Below are 23,873 nucleotides of genomic sequence, written 5' to 3'. Positions count from 1 at the left end.
AGCTTGCAAAAATATCTTCAACTAACAAGAAAATAAATGGACCTTAAAACAGCTGTCCACATGTCACCTTCAGAAGTGAAAACAGATTAGATACATTTAGCAATGCATGCATTCATGCTCTTTTAATCAGTTTTAAGGCTTGGACCATAGATCAATACTTCCCATTAGCTATATTCCTGTAAAGCGTTCCAACTTTGCACAGATCACCCACTGCGCTGCTTATCACAGCAGGTTCACCAGGCAGGTCAAACTTGCTGAGCCACTAACTTGCCTAGGGAATTTTAATCATGCTGCTGTATGATCATATGTATCCACAGAGAACATCCCTGCTGGGTTGCAGAACTTGCTGTGTACGGCAAGACAGACTTTCTTGCTGCACTGCTATATTTGTCAGCCTTTATTTCCTTTCCATTTAAGATTTGCAGTTTCAAGATCTTACTGCTTTTCAAAATAAAAAGGCGGATTCTTTCCTATTTGTCATTTTAGCTTACAAGTTCTTTCTCACCTGATGTTGGGACAGGTCTGGATGGAATCTGTTCAGAACATGACAGGTCACTGCCCCAATTCTGAAGTGACAAATAACAAACCTGATCACTTTACGGTTAGAAGATGATATGGAACACTTATGTAGTTGAATTGTGTTATTAAAAGCAAAACCAAAACCAAATTAATACACATATTCTAGTTGGGTGCTATATAGCTCAGCAATTCTTCTTCTTCTTTGTGGAACGCTCGCCAAACATTAATTACCTTTGGTGAAATTTTCTAGCTGAAACATACCATTTTGCCAAAGTCAAAACATTTCATCTAGACATTTTGCTTCTGATCAAGTTTCATAAGGAGGATAATTTTTCCCCTCCCAACAGCCTGGAGATTTTGTCCTTGACCTAGGGGGGGGCTCCAGGTTTGAAGTCCTGCTCCGATCTGAAGATACTTCAGATTTAAAAAACCAAGGAACACCCCCCCCCCCACACACAATTCTCTGCAAAGTTATATTATTATTTCTCACATATCTTGCTAGAAACCTCTTCTTCACTAGGAAAATTTCAAAAATGCCTTGTTTGCACTTAATATAAAAATATAAAAATATTTTTGGAGCCTCAGAAGTTTCAGAAAAACAGAGCTGTCAGCCTCTACTCAGATTGCTTCAGTAATTAGACTTTACTATATATTTGCAAATGATATCATAGGTATTATGTTTATTCCACCAATGATGAAACTGAGTCAGTCACATGCTACAGAACATCCTGGTTCATTTGCAGAGGCAGCTGATGAATGTATTCTTCCATAATGACAGAAACAACATTAGCCAAAAAATGTAGTGAGGCAAAAGTTTTAATTGTTGCAATGGGAAGTCCCCTGTAAGAGCAAAGATATCTGCTCATTCTGATCTCAGAGCTGACACTGCTTCAAGCAGGCGGTTGGACTAGGAATCTCCTGAGGTCCCTTCCAACCTCCATTATTCTACGATTGCATGATTTGATCATTCAGACAAAAGCTACATAGACCAGCGATCTTCAGAAAGTACGAGATGCTCACAAGGTTAGCAAAAAAGAAAAAAAAAAATTTGCCATATATAACACAATGTAAGAGGCTGTACAATCAGCCCTCCAGCTAAAAGCTGTTTCAAGAGGCTAGAATAGACAGCTGGGTTTATTTTTAGATGAGAGAGGAAACTGTTTCTTTACTCTCTACTGTTTTTCCTTTATCATTTTCAATGAATCTCAACAACAATAGCTTTTAAAGTACAAGAATTACCCATTAAGAGCATAACTCCTGCCTACAGAAAAATCCCATTTGAACATTGCAAACTGTGGCTTGCTGAAAGAGTACTAGCTGTTGCTCTTCATAACCCTCAAGGCACACAGCGGATTTCATAATCTGGCCAGGCACTGAAGACCCGCGGTATGCCCAGCTAGCCTAGGCCATTTTGACAGCCATCTCCAGCTACTTTTACCAACAAGACAGGACATCCACTTGCAGGAATTCTGCCTGTCTGCAGACATTTATCACCATCAAGTTGCTGCCCTTTTCTTCAAGTTCTAGGCAAAGTTTCTTTCTGCTGTTTGTTTCATCTCCCCTGTGGTAGTCGCTCAGTCATGACGGAAAGTGAAAGTCTCCCTTTGAGAATAGATCCCTGCCAAGTGGGTGCCTACTGCTTCCTTCGCTGCTGGAAAGGTGTCCAACACATATGGGTGACTGCCCTCTACAGGCTAAGCTCATCCGACTGCATAGAAGTAGGACATAACCTTCCCCAAATAATCTAGAGGCTCACGGTCCTAGGTTCTCCTCCCCCTGTTATGAGCAGCTTACCTTTTGATTTAGCGGTGCATCCCAGGTGATTTACTGTTGAGCACAGCTTTGATAAGATTTCACTAACTGATACAAATGATTTTACATGACTTTTAGGGAAAAGAAGAGTTTAACAGGAAGAGAGACTTCCATGTTTGAAAACTGGTAATAAGTTATCTCATTTATAAACTCAGGATGACACGCAAACAGTCACTACACAGGGATAACTGCACAGTTTCTATAAAATCAAGCAAAACATGCAGCAATTACCTCAGCTGGTTCATCAGTGGGATCCACGGGTGAGTGTGTGTAGTTGCTATTCTTGTAAGTTCCCAGGAAAGGTATGTTCTAGTGAAAAAAGAAAAAGAGTGAGAGATACAGATTAGGCAATGAACACATGGCACAGCCCAAGTCAAGTGACATCAAGATACGATGAAATAAAGTAGGATGAACTTAAGCGAATCTGATAACTTTTGAAACATGCTGACTAATAACTCCGCAGATCTTCCTTTTCCCACAGAATGGACATGATTGATATAGAAAAAATCCCCTTGTATGACCTAAAAGACTATCTTCAGATCTGTGAGTACAGATCTACTCCCTAGTCTGTTCCGTTCTTTGAGATACTCATTGAAGAAAGGGAGTCAATTAGCATCATCTGCAGTGGTCATTTCCACATGCTAATATCTATCAACTATACTGCAAATTCATCAGTTTCAATTTATAAACGTAGAAGCAGTTTCTAGAGAGTCCAAAGCATCTCAGTTATGGATGAAGTCAGGAAACCCAACATACCACTACTTCAATACAGAACAGATGCTGGGATTTTCAGAGCTGCTATGGTGCCCCAAGCCCATTGATTCTGATTGGGAAGATTGTTCAGAATATTCCATAACTTGCATCTTGAGCTGCCTCATTATTAAACAAAAAAAAAAAAATTAACAGAAAGTCTCTACTACAATTGAAAACACACAAATTGGCATGCTATCAGTCAGTACTAACTGCACAGTTAAAGCAACGCCAGAGCGGATGTTTTGAGAGCAGCTGCTCACACAGAGTTAAGCAGAGAATGAACATTTTCAACAGACTTGTTCCAGACATATCCAGTCCCTGTTCTCTGCAGGAGGCACAAGTAGAAGCACCTGATACCTGGCTTCCACAGCGTGGGGATATTTACCTGAGTCGGACAGCTGAGGGTAATGTTAGCTGTGAAGTCAAAGGAGTCATCTTTCTGGCCTACAGGTTGGAACTAGAAAAAGAAACCAAAAAAAATATATTTTATAGCTGTGTCTTCTCATCTTACGTATGTATAATAATTCTAATCCAAAAGAATATAAATACATCTTTCAAATTTATATAAAGTTGCCTGTATTTACAGATCTTGATTTACCCAAGACTGAAATGCATCTGCATCTTAGAAAGAACATGGCAACTGTATAATAAAACAGCAACTCTAGAAAAGTTTAAAATGGGAAGTGGAAAACTGCACTGCATCAGTTTAAACTCCAGGAGGATTTTGGCAAGCATATACAATTCCTTTGGAATTATGCCAGACCACAAGGTCATAAACTATCTTCTCCTGCACAAAAGAAGATACGGAGAGTCCCTCAATTTTTGTAGCTAAGCTGCATGATGCCATCTCCAACAAAATACTGTCTATACGCAGAAGATTAAACCAAATTTATTTAGAGGTACTGCTTGATTACAAGCAGTCATGTCAGCTGTTAAGACAATACACTCAAACATATAGAAGTTACCATCCAGGATCTGAGATGGTGTCTGACTGCATGCACGCTCCTACTGTACTGCAATGCTAAGAAAAGGGGTTTGCTTAAGCAGCCTTTAACAACTCATTTTTATTGAGTTTTATTCATCCCTAAAGGTAGTGAACTAAAGCCACTTTAATTCCCAACGAGATACTCACAAGGATTTAAAACAGTTTAAGAAATCCATTTTAAGTTGGCATATATACTTAGGATTCTTTTTTGGTGACTCCTCATATCAGTCCACAGAAACATTATCCTTACTAAATATTATCCAACCTTGAGTGACAATTGGTGAAATAAACTGTAAGTTACTCAGCTGAAATCCCTAGAGATTTAGATGATGCACTTACACCACCCCCGCCCAAACACTTTCAGAAGCAAGAGGTTCTGCATTGAGAGCAGTTCTAAATTTGAAGGCATCTGATTAGTGAACTAGCATGTAAGTTCCTCCCGGAGCTCATCACCAAGATCCAGAGTTATCCAGGCCTTTATTGCAATGTTTATTACATAATAATTAAATAGATGATTGTAGTGGTAGCCAGTTCTAGCCAAACACTATCATACCTGCTGCACATGTTACCTTACCATAGCATTCCAGAGAGCCCTGGCAAGCTGTGAATGACCTTTCTGACTTGGATGGAAACAGTCAGGTGCAAAGTAGGAGATGTCTGGATGCCCATCCTGAAAATGAAAGCATAAAGGACAACTGAGTGCAAAAGAATCTGCAGCACTCCCCCTTTGGGTTACTGAGGTCAAACCAGAGCTGCTAATTGAAGCTGCATGCTATGTGTATTTGATGCTCCACTGCAGAAAGTATCTTGATTATCTTGTGATACAAAGTAGGTCCGTTAGCTGTTAGAAACGCTTAACATCTGTGTGGCTAGAAGTTTAGATTCTTTGATGTGCCAATCCACACAGAGATAGTAAAAAAAAAAATGGTATTTTGAGCTTGGTGTTCACTCTCCCAAAATTCTCCAGTAAGAACAGGTTCTTCTCCTTGACATATCATCAGAGCTGCTCCTTAGGCAGCATTATGCTGTGCAGTGCCTTCACACGGTAACAAGCATAATACTGGTGATGTACCAGAAGGAACAGAATCCATCCCATTTCTCACAGCTGTGTAAGTTTTACAAGTTTGACAGAAGCAAAAAGCAAATAAAACGCTTTTGAGTGAAGGCAGCCAAAGTGACTGAACAAACCAACATAGTGTCCTTTTGAGCACAGCTGTAATTTAATACAGCCACTGGAACATCTGAAGGAAATGGAGTGTGGAAATTTAAATATCTTGGCTTTCATGCAAGTCTACTAAGATGAGAAAGACCTTAGACTACAGATGACAAACAACATTTTTTTCAGAGCACTCCTACCTCAAAGCTTGAGCAGGTTTTGATCCAGTATGTTTGGGCTAGCTCATTAGCTGTCTAGTACCAAAATTTGGATCCATATTTGATCTTCTGCCAAGTTTAGAGGCAGAATTTTCTGTTTGAGAACATGTAAGTTTTGTGCAAGGTATTAAAAAAAAAAAACAAACAAACACACACACACACAAAACTCCCTCAAAACCCAAAACTTTAAAATCTGAAAGAACGATTGTGAAATTAAAGAGTTCAGAGATATTTTTTGCCTCCTATTTTTATTTCTGTGTTCTTTCCCTCATCACCAAAATCCATGGAAATTAATTATTAAAAGAACTAGCACAAATAAATAAATAAAAATGAAAGCCTTTTTATCTGTGAAGTTTCAGGAGTTTTTGTCTAGCATGTGAATTTTTCAAATTTGTTATGAGCTATTTCCAGGATCACCCTGATCTAGTGATACCAGTGCCGTATTTTTGCCCCATCTGCTACTAATCCGAGCTGAAGTCAGGAACTGCAGATGTGTGAGAATTAGCACATGGAGTTTCAGTTTCAGAGAAGGTCTGGGTCACTTCCTAGGTTTATAGTTTGCTGGGACTTGCCATGCAAGAAACTGAAATACGTTCTAGTTGCCAATGACAAGAAAAAGGGCTCACTGCATAAAACCTCTACCTCCATTAGATCTTGTGTAAACGTCTCTTTCTGTACAGGCACAGAAGAACAGGTTATGGGACATGAAAAAGAGGTGATGTTGTAGTCTCCAGTGAGCACCTATGTTGCGTTAAGAGCTGTAACTTTTTATCTCTGTCTTCATTAATCATGTTATATTTTCAGAAAGAAGAATATTTACATGTCCTTGAAAACAAAAAACAATCTCTTAATTCAAGTTTTGATTAATTTCTCAAAGTAATAATTCATATTGACAGCACAATATGTAGAACAAAGAACTGATAACCATACAAAGAAGTCTAAATGTTTTATACTAAAAATCAGCAAGTTCTAATAAAAAGAATAAAACATGACAAGCTGAAATTATTTTGCATACCAGCTTTAAAGGCTAGATACCCACAGTTAGTCCTTTGCATGCAGGCAAGTGTCTTCAGATCATACCTGATGAAGAGGAATCTTGGGATTTTGGAGGAAAGACTGGACCACCACTGTGAAGTTTTCACGGGTGTCATATCTGCCAGACTCCACCAGTCTCTGAATACCAAACTGCAAGAAACAAAAATGACTATTGACAACCCATCAGCATTTCTCCTTCATAATTGTTTTTTTTGTTTTGTTGTTGTTGTGGGGTGTGTGTGTGGGTTTTTTTTTTTTTTTTTTTTTAAAAAAGAAAGCATGTATCAGTGGGAAGCTTTTGCTTTTTAACTACAATACCCAGGGTCCCTGGCAAAAAGGTGAGCCTTGCAAAGTGGCTGGGACTGCAACTGTTTTTTGCGGGGACAGGATTTTGTTAACTAAAACCTGACCTAGCCATCTGTACTAGGGAACAGAATTTTGCTGAACAGCTTCACTGCTGGTTTTGGTCATATGGTATTCTCGATAACATCAGATTACCTCCTGAACAGCTCACAGGTCCCATTTGGGTAAAGCATTGCTATGATTTGCAATAAACAAAGAGGTTGCTGGGTATTCAAGAGCTCACCTCAGCTGAAAGCAAAGTGACTGCACCACTCCTGATAAATATACCTGGTAAGCTCTGGTAGCTTCTCTCACCATCGTTACATTTTGTGAGTTTTCTTCTCCTAGGAGGACACAACTACACAGGTAGCTGTGGGAGAGGTTAGAGAAGTAAACAGAAATACAGATAGTTAAAACTTGAGAATGCAGAAGTCTCCCTTTGCCACCCAAAGCCCTATAATATGGGAGTAGCAAGCAAATCTTCGGACTAGTGTTTCTGTGAAAGCGTCTGATGGTTCTTGCCATCTTTCAAGATTTCAAGTCTTAGTCTTATTTTCTGCCTCACATAAGTGATGTTACTCTAATACCAGCCTAGTTTCACCCCCAGGCATATTGAGGTGATAGTCACTCTACTGTACCTGTTTATGTCCCACTCATTGTATTGAGACACCCAAAGACCCTGCAGCCTGACAGAGGAGCACATAATTCCCTCTGGGATTAGAAAACCAATCTTTGAAATTTCCTGGCTGCATTACCTCTGAGCCAATACCTTTCCAGGCAACAATTCCTTTTGCACTCCTGAGGCACAGGACAGGTCCCTGTCTTACAGGGTTAGCAAAGAATGCTAATTACCCATCTCAATAAAGCCTCTAACTAGGAGAAACTTGCCTACTCTGCAAATACTTCGCACTTCCTCAAAAGGCCTGGAAATCTACACACTTGTGGACTTTGACCCCACTTTGAGAAACTGCGTACCCATAACTTTAACCCAAGGCCAGTGAGGTCTACCTTACGTATCACGGGAAGCTTTACAGTTCTAGATCTATTCACTTCACACAGGGCCTCTTGGCATAAGAGTCCTAATCTTTAATGCACAGGCATCTATACCCTAACCCTAGAAAGAGGAGCCTGGCTCACTACAAACTACACTAGTTTGGCGAATTTTGTTCACTTGAGACCTATAAGACCATGACAGCCTTAGCCCAGAGGACTCCATTTATCCAAACGTTAAGTGAAGATCGAGGGAAGCTGAGCTCACCTAATAAACTAATGATCTGTGGAGTGCTAACTTAGTGTTGCTACTCTGAGGTCAGAAAAATAGAATAGCTTCAATCGTTCTATCACGTCTGAAGGTCAAACAGCCTCATAATACTTTCAGCCAGAAAAGGAACGCTGACGTACAAATCAAATCCTCCCCTTTCTTAACCAAAGTCCAAGGAATTATTATGTGAATGCACCCTAAGAATGTGATCCTACTATGACCTCGAAGGGAACCCAGCAGCCCAAATCAGTTCCATATGCAGTTTCATAAAGGTAAACTACCTTTAATACAACTCTGCCTCAAGTCTAAACTTGTTAACCCAATCCTTGAGCAAAAAGTTAAGCCTGTTACCTCACCCTTTCTGATAATACCAACTCTCATTCTTTTGCCAGGGGACTTTACCACTTTGCTCATGTTAAATATTGTCTTGTGCACTGCTTTAGCCTACACCTTTGAAGTCACAATGAGATTCGTAACTTCCAAAATCTGAGATGCAATTTACACCACTGTCTTCTAACAAGCCTGGTTCTACCCCTAACCCTGGTAAGCCCTCCCAGGCCCAAATTAAATCCTCATACAGCTAGCTCCTCTCCAGCCCCAGCCCCAGCCCCAGCCCCAAATCCTATGCAAGCCCTACTACCTCTGATGTCAGCTCTAGATAGGCAACTTCTAATCTCTCTAATCCTAACCTAAGGAGCCTCACCACCTTCTACCCTTATCCTAACCCAAGTATAACTCTAGTGTAGGTGTTATAAAACTTCTGCTACCTTAATCATAGCCCAGGGTGCCTTATCTGATCCAGCTATAACATCATGAGTCCTTATGCATCTCAGCTAGGAAGCCCAGTCCACTATTTAGCACAAACTCCTCGACCCTCCAGAGCCACAAACTTTGCCAAGGAACATCTTTGAGCCACTGTACCAACACTGATCCAGAGCTGCTTACAGTTTGTAACCAGAGGTTAGTATAAGGAGCTGCCTGGAATACCTGCAGACAGCTCTACTTGTTCTGGGAGCCTTTTAGGTGGAAGCCAAGATAGGCAACCCCATCAGGCAGGATGGTGTCAGCACTGAATGCTACATCCGTAGGACTCTAACGCTATCTTTGAACATCAGGTCAAATGATGAGAAGAATGGAACAAGAATGTGCTTTATTAAGCCTAGGTGCAAAAGGAAGTAAATCAAGCCTTACTCTGCCAAGTATGTGGGGCACTGAACTTGAGTATCCACAAACAACTGCCTCAGAGGGAGAAGGTCCATTACTTCAACCAGATTCACTAGAGCTTTTGGAACCTGAAAGGAAAGTCATATCTTAGCTTAGAAGGAACTGGTAAGGCAGCCTTCAGTGCGTTTATTGTATATCACAAAGTCTAGCCATTCAACCCCCTTCTCCTTTCTGCTTTGTGGAAAAAACAATTTCTCTGATCCAGCTGTTGATCCTTACCCAGTCCCATGGTCCAGCAGCCCTATCTGTCATTTCAGGCAGCATCTCTCTACCCTCAGGTAGAGGAAACAAAAGAAAATGTTTTTTATGGAAGTTAGAGTACATTTGGTACCAGAATAGATGGAACAAAGCTGGCACCACTCAGTTATATACACCAGTAAAAGCTAGAACGGTAGGACAGTTTCACAGCACTTACCTGCTCATGCAGAATGTCAAGGGTTTCTTGAATTCGTCCGGTGAAATTTATAGCTGAGTAATGATCCTGATAAAAACAGAAGAAAAGGGGTTACTGCTAATGGAGACAAGACAGACATAGGCATGCCCACAGCCAACTGATAAGCTCTCATAAAGTCAGGTGAAATCATTACTAGGCAAGGACATAGCTATAGATACAGCTATAGTTAATATCTGGCAGCAGCAGCAAAGACACCTATCAAGGCTCCTGCAGAAGCAGGAAATTCACCAAGCACAAGGGGTACAGGAGAACTGAAATTGCTCATAAGTTCAGAAGTTAGTGTACTAAAGGTAAAAGAGTAAGAGCTGTCAGAGAAAGGTGGCCTCTCCTCTCCACCTGCCTGCTCAGCTCACACGATCTCCTTAGGGCAGTCCTCAAGACTGTCCAAAGCAGCATCAAATTTGAAGGATACTGAGCACTCCAGCAGCTTCCCCAATATACACTTCACCTGTTTCTAGCACCTCCCTGCACTGTGAGTTCTGGGATAATGATAAGCATTGCTGGTTTGAACTGATGGTGGTTCAAAGCAGTATAACTCTTTTTTGGATGTCTAATCAGGCATTGCTGGCAGTAGAGGAGTTACCAGATGACAGAGGAGTGAAGCTTTTCTTTCCTTTGCCCCTTCCACTTTTTGCTCATGGTCAGAAAAGACAGTAAAGATGACAGCGGCTCTTACCCTGGTGAGCCGGAGGGAACACAGCCTTCCTGCTCTGTGGCTGGTAACCGTTTCTACATCAGGGCACTGTCAGCAGCACATACAATTCACGATCATCCCTGTTAAAAGCTTTAGGGATTCATGGATTTCCCTTAAAGTGTTTCTACAGTGACATCATAGTCCTACTACTGTTTCAGTTAACCATTTCTGCTACTCACAGGGTCTTTGCAATAGTTGCACAGATCATTGCCTCCAATATGCACTGTTATGATCTTCCAGTCAGCACTGAAGTCAATTCTCTGTGTAACAAAGACGAAAACAATGAGCCCAATTTTCTTCGGCTGATATGAACACAGTATCTTTGAAGATGGCTCTGTCATGGGAAGCAACACCTCTTTCCTTTCACGCTGTAAGATTATAGTCCCATACAACTTACAGGATCAGTTTTCATTAGTCTCAGGAGAGTTCTTGCTTGGTCTGGTAATTGCCTGTGAAAAAGGACAATCAGTGAGTGAGAGAAACCCTTAGGGAGATCCCACCCTTAGGGAGAGATCAGAACTTCGCTCTTCAGACACCTTAAATTCTATGCACTGTCAGATATCAGAAGAGTCAAGCGAGGAGATGCTACAATTCCCATTTTGCAGTTATCAAATTACACGTTTGCCTCTTTATGGAAAGTAAACATCAAATTGATTGATACAGATCTCGTGCAAGTTCACTAATTAGTCTGGAGCCATAACTTTAGCTTCCTATTACACCTAAAACAGCTGAAACACCAGTCACTGAACAGCATCTTGTTTGTTTGCAGACGGTCTGATTGGAACTGGGCTGCTATCAAACTATTCCTTGTGGACTACTGCAACAAAGGAATCACATGTCCCAGTACTTAACTGACCTCCTGAGAAAGTCTGTGCACGTACCAGGGAGGTGTGCATAGAGTTGGGGTTTCTGTAGCTTGCACCCAGAGTCAGTACTTAAATTTTCAATTGTGTACAAACAGCTTTGTGCATTCTACCTTTCTAGGCTAATTAAAAAATCCAAGTGACTTTCAACATTACTCAGACAAGTTAAGATGACAGCCTTGCTGTTTTGCAATAGCTGTGTATGCACTCCCTCTTTCATGTATATACACATGTATACAAATGCCGTGAATTTTGAGTTACCTAGACTGAACACTTCAACCTTGTTCCACTGCTCTGACACATTTGATCCTCAAATATGCACAGAGTAAAGAACACGGCTGGAAAGCTTTGGCCTTCCAGGCAGTTCTGTAGTTTGGGATGAGCTGCATTGCTCCCAGGCTCTTATTAGAAACACTTCACTGACTGTATATCATCTCTGGAAGCACATCAGCTGACATTAATAAGCATGACACACTTGTTTTGTACAGTAACCACAGCTCAGCTCTCCTTTGCAATCCTATATTCACTGTAGAATTGAGATATTTCCCACCACCTCCCTCCAAATGAATATTGTTCTAACACTAATATAAGTGTATTTACTGGAGAATGAGGCCTGACATACAGTGTCTGTGTCAGAAGCAGATGTATGAATCTAATAGTTCTGTTCACTCTTGCCCTTGCCCAATGTCACAACCTACTTATTTATATCCCAAAGCTATCACAGGCCACAAGTTGTCAGGATTTTCCTTCTGTTCTCACTGTGGAAGCCCTTAAGTTAGGGCACTGATTTCAGTATTCATCCGGAAGAAAACACTTATTGAACAGGCAGCCTGCAACACCTTAGATTTCTCATGCAGTCATTGAACTGCTGATGCATCCCAAGTCAAAACAGTCAATAAGATCTAACAACACTGTGAGTGAAGCAGCGTCAGTAACCACCCATTCTTGAGCTTTACTCTGCAACAAATTTAGATCTTGATCAACAGAAACAGTCTGCTAATGGGAAACACTGATATTCACAGTTCCTAACACCTGTTCTCTCTTCTGAGCCTTCAACTCTTCACCTCATTTTTTCATCTTAAAGCAGAGTTGTCAAAAAGACTAACTCAGCAACATGCTTTAGCTACATGCTCAACTCCAGCACGTACTTAAGCACTTTGGCAATAAGAGGAAAGGGGATAGGCTTAAGAATATTTTGCCAGATAAGGTCTGGACTCCTACATTGCCATCAAGTTCACTAAGGATCTCTTCAAGGCAGCCACTGATTCCATCTTCATAAACCTCCATCTGGTTTTCAAAAGCTGGTGAAGTTACAGAACTACTTGGTTTCAGTAAGTGCTCATCACCTTTGGAAACCAGTTTCCATATTGGCACCCAAAAATAAAACAGACCAGGTAGCAGTTCTGAGATATCAGTATTAGATGCTTTCACTCATGGAGCATCCTCTGGACGACAGGGGAAAAAAAAAAAAAATTTTGGCTGATGAAGAGTAAACCCTGGATTACATTATCATTCCAAGCTCATATATGTACAGCTGAAGGAACATTTCCTCTCTCCCTTATGTTGTGATAGTTTTCAATGATTGTACTAGGAGACATGTAACTCCTCAGATACATCAAGGACCACAAAGTGACAGGACAGAGCCCCCAAAGAGGCATTTCCAGTTCAGGGATGTTACCGAAGAAATTCATGTCTCAATGTAAACTACTATTCTTTATTCTTTCTACAGAGAGGTAATAAATAGAGAAACAATAGAAGACTAGCAGGAATCATGAAGGATTATCTTCATCTCCCTGCTAAATATTTACAAAATAAAAACATGGGTGCAGAAGTCAAGATAGCTCTACTTCATGCTTATCCAGTGCAGCTGGATGGGAAGGGAAGAGACTAATTGGTATGGATGAAAAAGACAATTGTCCTTTAAACTAACATCCATCAACTCATTTCAAATGGTTAGCAAATAGCTAATAGTAATGCCTTGGTTGCTACTGATACGAATGGCACTCATACTGGTGACCTAAAAGGGAATATTATCCTGTTTCAATCCTTCTCCCACTCCAAACAGCCTCTTTAAGCTTTAACTGATGCAAAATGCAAGGTCACCATCTATCTCATTCTTTCCTGTAACAAAGAAAAGCTGAAGTTAATATGGATACACGCTCCATATAGCAGTCTGTTCATCAATTCTCATGAATGTCTGAATCGGAGACGTAATCCATGTATGTGTTTCACTGACACAAAATAATAGAAACAAATTCAGTCACCACTATGAAATGAAATCCTTGCTCTCAGGTAAGGGAGGCTGTATGATACTTCAGGGCATCTAACAGACTATTTCTGTCCAGAAAAATAACTATTTACTGAGAATACTACTATGAATCAGAAGTTACTCAAGGCCTACAGGAGAGCCACAAATAATACCTGATAAACCTTAACTGACATCACTTAGATGTAGCAAACTCAAAGACCTCACTTAGCTCTGGGATTTCACTTCCAAGAGCTCTTTGGAAATACAAAGGGGTTTTTTTGTTTTTTTTTTTTCAAACAAAAAAGAAAAACATTAAAATATGGAGATTTGAGTATTATCAACTAACAATGTCAAATCCAAGCATGGTCTGCCAGATCCCCTGCCTAAACTGTGACTGAATTCCAGCAACCATCTGTTTTGTTAATCAAACAGCCTTGATTCCTTCGATAAAAAGCCAGGGATTTCTAGGATAAGAGTATATCAAAGTTCAACTTATATAGCCTCCCAGGTGTGATTAGAAGTAAAGGGCCAAATTCAGATGGCTGCAAGACGTTAACAGCCCCAATAAATTGGCAGAACTGGCTGCAACTGCACCAGGTCTGCAATGCACCAAAACCCATATGTGACTGACTATCAGCAGTTCTCCTTTCTTCAAATTCCAGACTGACTATTTTTTCTCTTAATCCTGCCTGCCTATCCAAATGCCTGAGGACAGAATTATGGAAAGTTTCATCTAGTTTTTCTCCTGATAATTCTTTACCAACTCACTACATATTTTCTTAAAACATCCCTGCTCTCAAAGATTTATAAAGAGAGAACTAGATAAACAAATGAATGTAAAAGACAAAGGGCAGAAAACACCACCACCAGTTTCTGCTAATTTCTTCCTCGTGGAGCACATAACCAGGACTGCTGGTTTCATTTGAAAGTTGAGCTAAGCCAATTTTCAGCACCAGCTAGACTGGTTTTGCTTGCTGTTCAGAGCAAGTTATGACAGCACATGAGACAGTTGAAAGGGAAGCTCTTAGATGAGATGAGCTCTTAGATGCACCTGAAAGGTAAAACAAAAAGCTACATACTCAGCCTCTGCTCCAGGAACTGCCTGGTTAAGGAATGCGTCTGATTCATTCACACTCCCTGTCCCAGTCGAATAGCCCACGATCTTAGCATTGAACTCTCGAAAGATGTCTGAAAAAGAAGGATGGCAATGAAAGAAAGATGACTTTATCTGTTTCCTGCCTCCTGGGATGAGCACACACCAGCCCTGCCACCTTTTTGCTTTCAGACAGCACAGTACAGTTGCTGCAGTCCCCATTCAACTAGCATCTGCCAAGCAGAGGCAAGAGGAGCAACCAGCTGGCAGTGGCTCAGGCAGCACTGGGTCAGCTTGTGTACTCTGTACTGTCACCAGGGGATAAGATAAGCAGAATTCAGAATTTTATTGTGTGCAGCTATCCTACTTATTCAGTGGATAAAGCCCGAATTAAAACCCTCAGAGTCACCTGATGGTGACTTTGAAGTGAGTCTGAAGGACTCTAGGTCTGTAGGAGCTATGAGTGCTAGATTTCAGCTAGAGGTTTTGGGTCCCTCATGGCTATGCAACATCTCACACCATTCACAAACTTGGAGAAAACCTCAGATGCATGGTTCAGAAGTACTCCCACCTTATGCTCTGTTATCTCAATAGTAATTTCCAAAAGGAGGTAGACAGCAGATTTCTGAGCTGATAATGAAAACAAAGCCACATTATGAACTATGAATGCTACTTTAGCCTCAGAGATCCAATTAACCACATTTTACTGGTTAAAAAAGGCTTTATTGAAATGTAATAGCATCTAGTGAATCCATTAATTGCTTATTAATAAGATATTCTTGTTACATTCTGCTCATAATGATCAACAGAGACAGCCAGTTTATTCCCCCTTCTTCAGGTGGAAGTTTATTGTTACAACTGACCCAAACTGAAACTCTGGTGTCTTTACATTAACAATGAAGTGAGTTAGGAGAAGCTGCAGGTTTCTGTGAAAAGAGTTTAAAATTACTCCTCTCAGGTTTTATGTACAAGTAGTCGGCTATATTTACCAAAGATGCCTGCTCTATGCAAGAATTCCTTTTTGGAAAAAAAAAAAAAAAAGTGGTAGAATATTTATTAAAAGCAAATGCTAACTGCATCACAAACATGGACACAACAAGGTTATTTAGAAATTCAAGTAACACTAAGCAGCTTGAAAAGGGAAAGAGGAAAGGAAGGGAATTTCTAGTTTCTTCTCAGTGTTACTGATGAAGCAAACATTTTTTCATTAGTCTTAGGCTACCGTTTCTTTGAAAAGTAGTTCTTGTGAATTACTCTCAAATATCTTGAGGGCATTTAGGAAGATCTCTCTGCAAACATACCCTTCAAATCAGCCCATTCCCTTTTTAATCTGGCCAGTCAGAGTTAGGAAAGCATTTACTTACTAGGTAGAGTTGTCACATTCTCTAAAGAAGCATCCCCTCCAATACTAAAAAGAGAAAGGGAAATCACAGTCACTCATCTCTTAGCGAGACACAGACAATAAGGAAAGAGAAAACCTACCACACTGTCTGGAAAAGGTGAAGGGCAATTAATTTGGAAACTATACAGTCTATCAGACTAAGTGGAAGGGGCCAAAAGCAGAAGCGTTATTTGGGAGAACAGCTGAAGTTTCCATGGTACAAATACTTGTCAGAAGGATATATGTTCTTGCAGCCGTACAGGGGTTTGAGTCAATCATTATGAAACGGCAGAAAAATGCCCGAGAAGGCTGCATCTTTGAGCAAAAGAGCCCTAGAGCACTGCAGACTACAAGGCAGCTTTGCAGACCAATTTCAACCTCATGAAGCCACCACCTTACGGCAGCACCATGCAGCCAGCCCCTCTGGTGACAGAGAGCTGTGACAACAGCTCCTACACTGCTTCCCACACAGAAGTATGTTCTCTCAGGTTTTTCAGTTGCTGGAACATACTGGGACACTCCAATTTATGGAGAGAGATTATGACATTATGGAGAGAACTGCTTCACCTTCAGCTGTGCTGTGTTGCCACACCAAAAAACTCTAGCCTTTCATGAGTGTGTGTGTTGCATGTGGTAAGTTCCCCAGTTTAGCAGAAGCTGTTTCCCCTGGTCCAACAAAGTTTTAGGAATAGCAAACTTTGAGAAGAATTCCCCAAAAGCGAGAATTCCCAATTTGTTCGGCCAGTGATTTTTCTCCTATTTGGTAGATCTCACCACAATTCCTCATCTCACCACAGAGGGACAAACGGTCATGAGCAGTGCAAGACTAAAGCATGAGAGAAGTCAAAAGGCTGACTGAAAAAGTTGCTGAAAACACTTAGTGTAGAATCACATTTGTAACAAAATCAGAACTCTTCATAAGAAAAGCTAGCCAGAGAAGCAACTCTTTTCCACTATCTGACGGCTGAAAGTCCTAAAACAAGTAGGAGGGGATAGTATTTTTCACGGCAGAGAAGACATATTTCCTCATCACCTTGGATGAAGGCTTACCTCCAAGATAGTCCTCGGTATTCAGTGCTCAAATCCATGAGATTATCTGAGGCAATTCCTGTACCAGCCTAGACATTAGTTTTCATTAACCAAATGAAAGTAAAGCACAATTACTAACACAATAGTCATTCATAGTCCTTTTACTTATTTTTGAATGGGTCACCTAATAGCTTTAGAAGGCATCTAGCTTTTCCCCAAACTTCCTCCTGAAAAATGCCTTCAATTCTTTTCACAAGTACTCACAAACGTTAGATTGCACATGACACAATAAATATGACGGAGCAGTGGAATGAAGGTTTTCTTCACATGGCTCTAGATGAAGCAAACAACTCGTTGAGAGCTGCATTGCTCATGAATGATGAAAACACCTCAAACAAACCCATAAAAATTTCAGGTGAATGATACGCAACACTGTATGAATCCAATACAGACAACGAAAACAGATATCTCAAACAAAAAGTCCTGTAATAACATTACACTATTTTGAAAAATACTGTGCTACACAGAGAAACTTATAATAGTATTACAGCAAGGGGAAAAGCACTTTCTATGCTCACACTAAACAACGGGGCAAACTGACAACTACATCCCTATTTAAAAACCACCAGAACTCAAAAGCAGAGTATTTGCCTGCAGCAATACTGTAGTGTCATATTAAATTTGAGTACCAGGTAGTACTGCAGAACAGCACAATACCAGGTAGACTATCCATCGCTGCCTCAGATTAAACAATAATACTACATTTTCTCCTACATATGAGCTTGGTCAAATTAATGAAAGACTGGAGTTCAATATCTGCGCATTGGCCAAGTGCGGCTCTGAGCCAGTAATGCACAAATGCTGTTTCTATGAAAATAGATTTTACTCTCAGTTCCTGCAGACTATACTTAGAAGCAAAACACCTGTAGGGACCTGTTTATTACCATATGGCAACCGCAGCTAGATACTGACTATCTTGCCTTTGTCAATATTGCAGATTTGCATTCAACTACTTCTATTTACTTCAGTAGCCTCTTGTGTGTAGGAGTTTTAGCACCACGCCTGCTAGATAGTTGTAAAGGCTTAATAGTTTGTACGCACAATGTCTTTGTTATTCAGGCTCAGATTCAGAGAGCCTAAATTCCAGTTACATCTTTCTGCCCAGTGTTTCCTATGGGCTGGCTGTAGGATTTCAGAGGCTTTGACCAATAGGAAAACATTAGGCAGAAAGATGTAATCAGAATTTAGCATGTCTGGATCTTGATACAAATTCTTTCTAGTCTACCAAGGATAGTCAACGTTAGTGAGAATTACGTCTTCGGAAGAAACTGGCTATGAGTTAAAACGGGTACAATAAAGAGAATGAATATTTTCTGAAATGGATGAAGAAGCCAGAGGATGCACTCCCTTGTAGATCCATATCTTGTTATTCAACATCTCTTAGTCACGCTCTGTTCCTGAAAGAACTGAGGCAAAAGGACAGGTTTGCTAGTTCATTCTTACTCAGGAAAAAAAAAAAAAACCAACAAACAACCCCACAACTCTGAAACACTTAGCAACCTAAGGCTTGTGGCTAACTTCTATTAGTTTCAACATCACTGATTTCTTCTGTTTCCTATTAAACAAACCATTTAAACACCTCCTTAAACGATTTGCCTGTGTGCAAAAGCATGTGAAAACGTGAATGGAGGAACAGAGCGCTGGAGAACTGATATCATCTTTCTTGTTCTAGCTACCAGCTCCGTCATCACCCGTGAACGAATGGATCTTTACTTCCAGGTACAACAGCTATTTCACCTCCACTAGGGCAGGTACATGTTTGCAGTTTTATCAAGAAAACAGTAAAAACATTATCTTCTTACTGTAAGGGAATCCCCAAGGGCTGCTATAATTTTCACATCAGCTGGCTTTAGGGCATGCACTGTAAAAGGAAAGAGATGCAGTTGAACCTGCATAGGAAACGATTGCACTTTTTCACCACTATATGTGTGAAATGTGCCATTGTATATTCTGATGCTCAGCCACGTTGTTTTTGCGGTACCAAGGTGTTGAAACAAATTCTCTCCAGCTAATCTTACGTGGTTGTAGTGGCAGCATGTGCACATTAACTAGTTTTTTAATGGCTAACATTACTACCAAAATAGACAGAAGAGCAAGGAGAAAATAACAATACATTGTCATCAATATCGAGCACCGAGATAAGGGTGAAACAGTAGTATTAGGCAAAGTAGGAATGGCATACTAAATGCTGTAAGAAGGCAGAGAAAGACTAAGGAGACAGCAATATGATTTTCATTGAAAAAACTGAATACTGTGATGTCCCGGGCTAACACGGTGGAAGATGGACTTCTAGTCCCCGTCCCAAAAACGTAGGTGATAACATTTATAGGCTACGTCAGCAGACAAGTTTGGATTTTCTCATGAGATGTTTTGAAGCTCTTCACTGTCAGTGAGTTAAGTGGAGCTACTCAGTGAGACTGTTACCTCGTGTGATAGTTTGGCGTTATATCTATTAAATGGCTGCTGAAAGACATCTTTACTGAGCAGCATTTTTTTTTCTGGAAGTGCAGCAGTCATTTCAGCAAAACAAAACCAAAGAACCACCCACAGTCTTGAAAGAGTTGGAAGTCATTCAGTCTCTAGACAAAGCAAGTAAGACTACCTGAAGTTGCAGAAGGGGAGGAGGGAGTCCTGTCCTCACATAGCAACTGGCTTCCATAACTCTAAAGAGGAGAAGAGGAGAGCAAAAAGAAAGCTGAATAGCATTTGACTAAGAAAAACAGTCAGTAGCATCTAGCTATCCTCCTAACAGAGGCCAAGTGGATAAAGCAGAGCCTGTCTAGTACTTAATTAATCAGAAAGGTCTTGGTTGCTCAATTCAGTAGTAATATTCAGTATTAATCAGATTAGAGTAGCATCCTGTGCTGATAACTGTGCTGTCTGAGCATGTGCTCTTACAGGTGTTTCTGGATGCATTTTGCCTAACTCAAGGAGCACTTTCCTGTTCTGTGCTGAGCTCTCCACCTCCCAAACCCCTCCGGCCAAAGACTGATTTCGCCTGTCGTGCAAAGCATGACTCATCTGGTTGCCACACAAGAACATATGCAGCAGGGTAGCAGTGGGATGGTGGTGTTGACACTTACCAGAGTTTGGTTAGGGTACGTGTAATTACTGTTCTTATATGTCCTCAGGAAGGGCTCAGCCTACAAAATAAGGCAATTTGAGTCAATGCAAAGCATCAGAAGAACACACAGGGATTTCCATTCCCCAAGCTTCAGTTCTCAGATGTCTGTAGGTGATTAATAACTTGATGCAAACAAATTCCAGGGATTAAAAAAAAAAAGACCTTTTTGAAATCCATATGACAGTGTAAACCTGGGGTACTGTTTTCACATAGCCAGAATTCACAGAATGTTCCCCAAACCCTGAGGCCTTTAACATGCCTTTAACAATAAGACTGTTTGTTGTTAAAGGCACTGCCCAGGCGGATTGCACCTATGCCAGCCAGGACAGTTACCCTGGCCTCTGCAGAGCTGTGCTGACTGATGCCTTTGTAGGAGCCAGTGTTGCTCCGTTTCCCCCACTGAAGCCGTTCCATTCAATGTGGATACTGAAGTCTAGATGGTCTGACTAGGTAGCCTGAACACTCTGCCTGCATGTTGCAGTCAACCCATGCATGGCTGTGAGGAAGTTTATTCCCAGGACAAGGCTACCCTCCATCTCACGGGGCACGGAGAGGGCGTTTTTATTGCTGCAGGTGGTAGTGGCACAAAAAACGCAGGGGAGAGAGAGACCTTTCGTAGACACAGTACTCCAAGCTGTTGGTAAAGGCTCACCCAGACTCCCAGCCATCCCCAGCAGCACCATACACAACAGATACCCTTGTAATTTACCTCATTTGGACATTTGAGAACAATTTCATTTTCCAATTTCTGATTATCTGTCTTCTGCCCTACAGGTTCCAGCTGTGAGGAAGACAGGTGGGGGGAATGCAGAAGAAAAGCACATGAGCACAGGAGAGCAACCACTGGAAATAGTCTCTACAGCATAGCAAGAGGATTGTCATGCCCTGCCTCTGCTCTGACCGCCCCCTCCAATCACAGTACCTGCTGTCCCAAGATTTCTTGCAAGCTGTTTTCCACACACTAAGCAGCCTATCTTATTCCCATGATATGTCAGGAATGTGATGCAATAATCAAAACGCCAGGTACGCATTATCTCCTGAGAGAAGTCCAACACCCATAGCCTTAGCATGTCTTGGGATGTACTATTTTGATACGGGTGGTTTAATAATTGAAGTGACTTTCCTTCAGATGAACCCTCTTTTCCTTTGTAACGGCAACTATCACTTCAGAAGAGATAGGGCTATCTACTTAGAGCTTCCCTAGGTTTTTTTACTGCCAAAGGCCAGGCAGAGAAGACGAGGAATAACCAAGATAACCTTTGGAATCTTACCATGTTGTTCCACAAAGCACGCGCGGCCTGGGAATGACTCTTCTGGCTGAAGTGGAAACAGTCAGGGGCAAAATATGAACTGTCAGGCAACCCCTCCTGGAGAATGAAACAAGGGTTGCGTTACCCCCTCTTTTTTCCAGTGCAACATCCCAGCTGATTTTTAACCAAAGTAGCCACAAAGGCCTTTGAGACCAAGGTAACTGAACCAGGCCAGCGAGCACTTGTAACTCAGAACTGAGAAGCCCTTTAAAGCTTTTTAATACATGATTTCCAGGGTTATAAGGAACACAGACAATCCTGATTCTGGGTACAGAATATCTGGGCACAGATAATTGATCACATTCTTAATCTCTCCTGACACTCACACCTTGTAGTTTTTTGTAGCATTTGTTTCGATACTAAAATTCTTCCATTTGCCAAAATACTGGAAGGGACTTGGTGATGTGTCAGGGGTGTGGGTTGAGTGTTCCCTGGTGAACTTTGAACTAAATATCTACTGCATGACTGTCTGTGATTGCAGGGGAGTGGCTTCCGTGCCCCAAATGGGGTCTTCAAAGCCCATATTCGTATTTCCCATTTTTTCCAAGCTATTCCATAAGTGCTTTCTGCAATTTTGGATGTTAGCGCTACAGAATACAATAATTATTAACCCAGCATAATGCTGGTCACATTTACAGCAAAGGCAATTTTGAGAAGTCAGGGGAATGGCATTTGGATTGGATGTAGGGGTTTTTTTGTTGTTGTTGTTGCTTTTTACCTGTGTCTTTGGCATACTGACATTCATCATAAATGGCTGCAAAACCACAGTGAAATCTTCCCTAGTGTCATATCTTCCACTCTCCACTAATTGGCGGGTTCTCTCCTAAAGAGAGAGTAAAAAAAGTTGTCACTGTTCCTTCTCTTACATTCAGATCATTGGGGCCCTCAGTAACTTACAGCTCATCCAGGGATTCCTCCACCCTAGCGCAGAAACTGAGAAGTGACTGTGACTTCCAGCCTATGCCAGGCAGCAAGTGCAGAGGTTTGAAACACTTATTTCAGATTTCATCGCAAAAAGGCAGCCTGTGGATTGTTACCTGACATAGGCAGGGCCCTGCTCATTAACTAGATTTTCCATCAAAAACCAGATTCTTCCAGAAGCACTGAAGTATCCTCAGTTTGGCTGGCATGCCATCCCTGAGGTTCATTCTTGAGTTATCGCATTCTTTGACTTAATCTGATTTCCAACAAGATAAGCTGTCAAAAAACTGCTAGTTCCCTGATATACTCTACTTTCTATGGCTCTTTAACAAGTTGTTCCTTATCTGCTTTGTTATTTCATTGAATTAGAGTTGTAAAGATCTTGAGCTGTACAATTACCCAATAGCCTCCTCCTATCTGCCCCTGCCTCCCTCCCTTTTTTTTTTTTTTTTTTTTTTAAAATCACCACTGTAAAATGTCATTAAAGTGAACAGAAACTGTCCTGCAGCTCCAAATACCCCTTCAGTGGTCCCTTGATCAAGTCATTTCCAACAGAGCCTGGTATCGCTGATAAAACTGTCTGTTTATTATTCCCAGTAGAACAAAAAGAGACTACTGCTAGGAGAGAAGAACAGAAGGACTATGTTTAATCTTTTAAAAATTCCATTTGCCTTACCTGATACTTTTTATTGAAGGAGATCAATGTATTGAATTCGCTGGAATTGCCATCATAGTTTAGTACACAAGGGCATAAACTCCTGCAGAAAGGAACAATATTCTGAGATCTGCTTGTCTTGCTGAAAAGCTGCAGAGTAAAAAGTTTCTCTGAAGGGGGATTTTTTGAAAGACTACTCAATGATAACATTGACTCTCTTCTGAGTTTGCTCATATCCACAATTCTTGAGCAGAAACACATATTTATAAAGGATGAATTCAGGCATATAAAATAAGGAAAAGGTTACAAGCAAGCAAAAAACTATTTGTAGGTGCACCTGTGCAATATGATTTGCTTCAGTAGAATTATACAAGTATACTAAAGGATGGAGTTTCCACAAATTTGTTCTAATCTGCTGTAGTGGTCACAAGTGGCAGTGAGTTTCACACTGAGGGTGGTGGAGCACCAGAACGAGTGCCCAGAGAGAGATGCTGGAGAATCGCCATCCCTAGAGGGATTCAAAACTTGACTGGACAAAGCCTGGAGCAACCTGCTCTATACTTGAAGCTGAAACCCCCATGCACAGCAAGGTCAGAGAAGATGACCCCAGACATCCCTTCCAAACTGAGCTATTTTAAGTTTCCATGAACTAGCGCTGGTCACCTTTATCCCTTCCTGCAGTTTTGACCCTTCCAGCACATGATTTTTTTTTCCTTCTGTTGTTCTCCCTTCCTGG

At 41.0% G+C, this 23,873-nt stretch overlaps 1 protein-coding gene across 1 annotated transcript in view; it reads right to left on the bottom strand.

The window, feature by feature from the left end:
* Positions 1 to 23,873, bottom strand: part of PLB1 (phospholipase B1) — an 82,727-nt gene that overhangs the window by 20,266 nt on the left and 38,588 nt on the right. Inside the window, exons 26-45 of the mRNA XM_068939593.1 lie at positions 23,159 to 23,240; positions 22,280 to 22,384; positions 21,523 to 21,618; positions 20,961 to 21,032; positions 20,211 to 20,270; positions 19,730 to 19,790; positions 18,930 to 18,988; positions 17,089 to 17,156; positions 16,022 to 16,065; positions 14,644 to 14,752; positions 10,851 to 10,902; positions 10,633 to 10,713; positions 9,721 to 9,786; positions 9,273 to 9,373; positions 7,109 to 7,190; positions 6,524 to 6,628; positions 4,644 to 4,739; positions 3,470 to 3,541; positions 2,563 to 2,640; positions 506 to 566 (exon numbers count right to left, since the gene is read on the bottom strand). Of these exons, the coding sequence (XP_068795694.1) occupies positions 506 to 566; positions 2,563 to 2,640; positions 3,470 to 3,541; positions 4,644 to 4,739; positions 6,524 to 6,628; positions 7,109 to 7,190; positions 9,273 to 9,373; positions 9,721 to 9,786; positions 10,633 to 10,713; positions 10,851 to 10,902; positions 14,644 to 14,752; positions 16,022 to 16,065; positions 17,089 to 17,156; positions 18,930 to 18,988; positions 19,730 to 19,790; positions 20,211 to 20,270; positions 20,961 to 21,032; positions 21,523 to 21,618; positions 22,280 to 22,384; positions 23,159 to 23,240 (1,550 nt within the window). The remainder of the gene's footprint in view (positions 1 to 505; positions 567 to 2,562; positions 2,641 to 3,469; positions 3,542 to 4,643; positions 4,740 to 6,523; positions 6,629 to 7,108; positions 7,191 to 9,272; positions 9,374 to 9,720; positions 9,787 to 10,632; positions 10,714 to 10,850; positions 10,903 to 14,643; positions 14,753 to 16,021; positions 16,066 to 17,088; positions 17,157 to 18,929; positions 18,989 to 19,729; positions 19,791 to 20,210; positions 20,271 to 20,960; positions 21,033 to 21,522; positions 21,619 to 22,279; positions 22,385 to 23,158; positions 23,241 to 23,873) is intronic.

Source organism: Struthio camelus, chromosome 3 (genome assembly GCF_040807025.1).
Source record: "Struthio camelus isolate bStrCam1 chromosome 3, bStrCam1.hap1, whole genome shotgun sequence".
NCBI classification, from domain to species: domain Eukaryota; kingdom Metazoa; phylum Chordata; class Aves; order Struthioniformes; family Struthionidae; genus Struthio; species Struthio camelus.
This window is presented reverse-complemented; position numbering and strand designations above follow the sequence as displayed.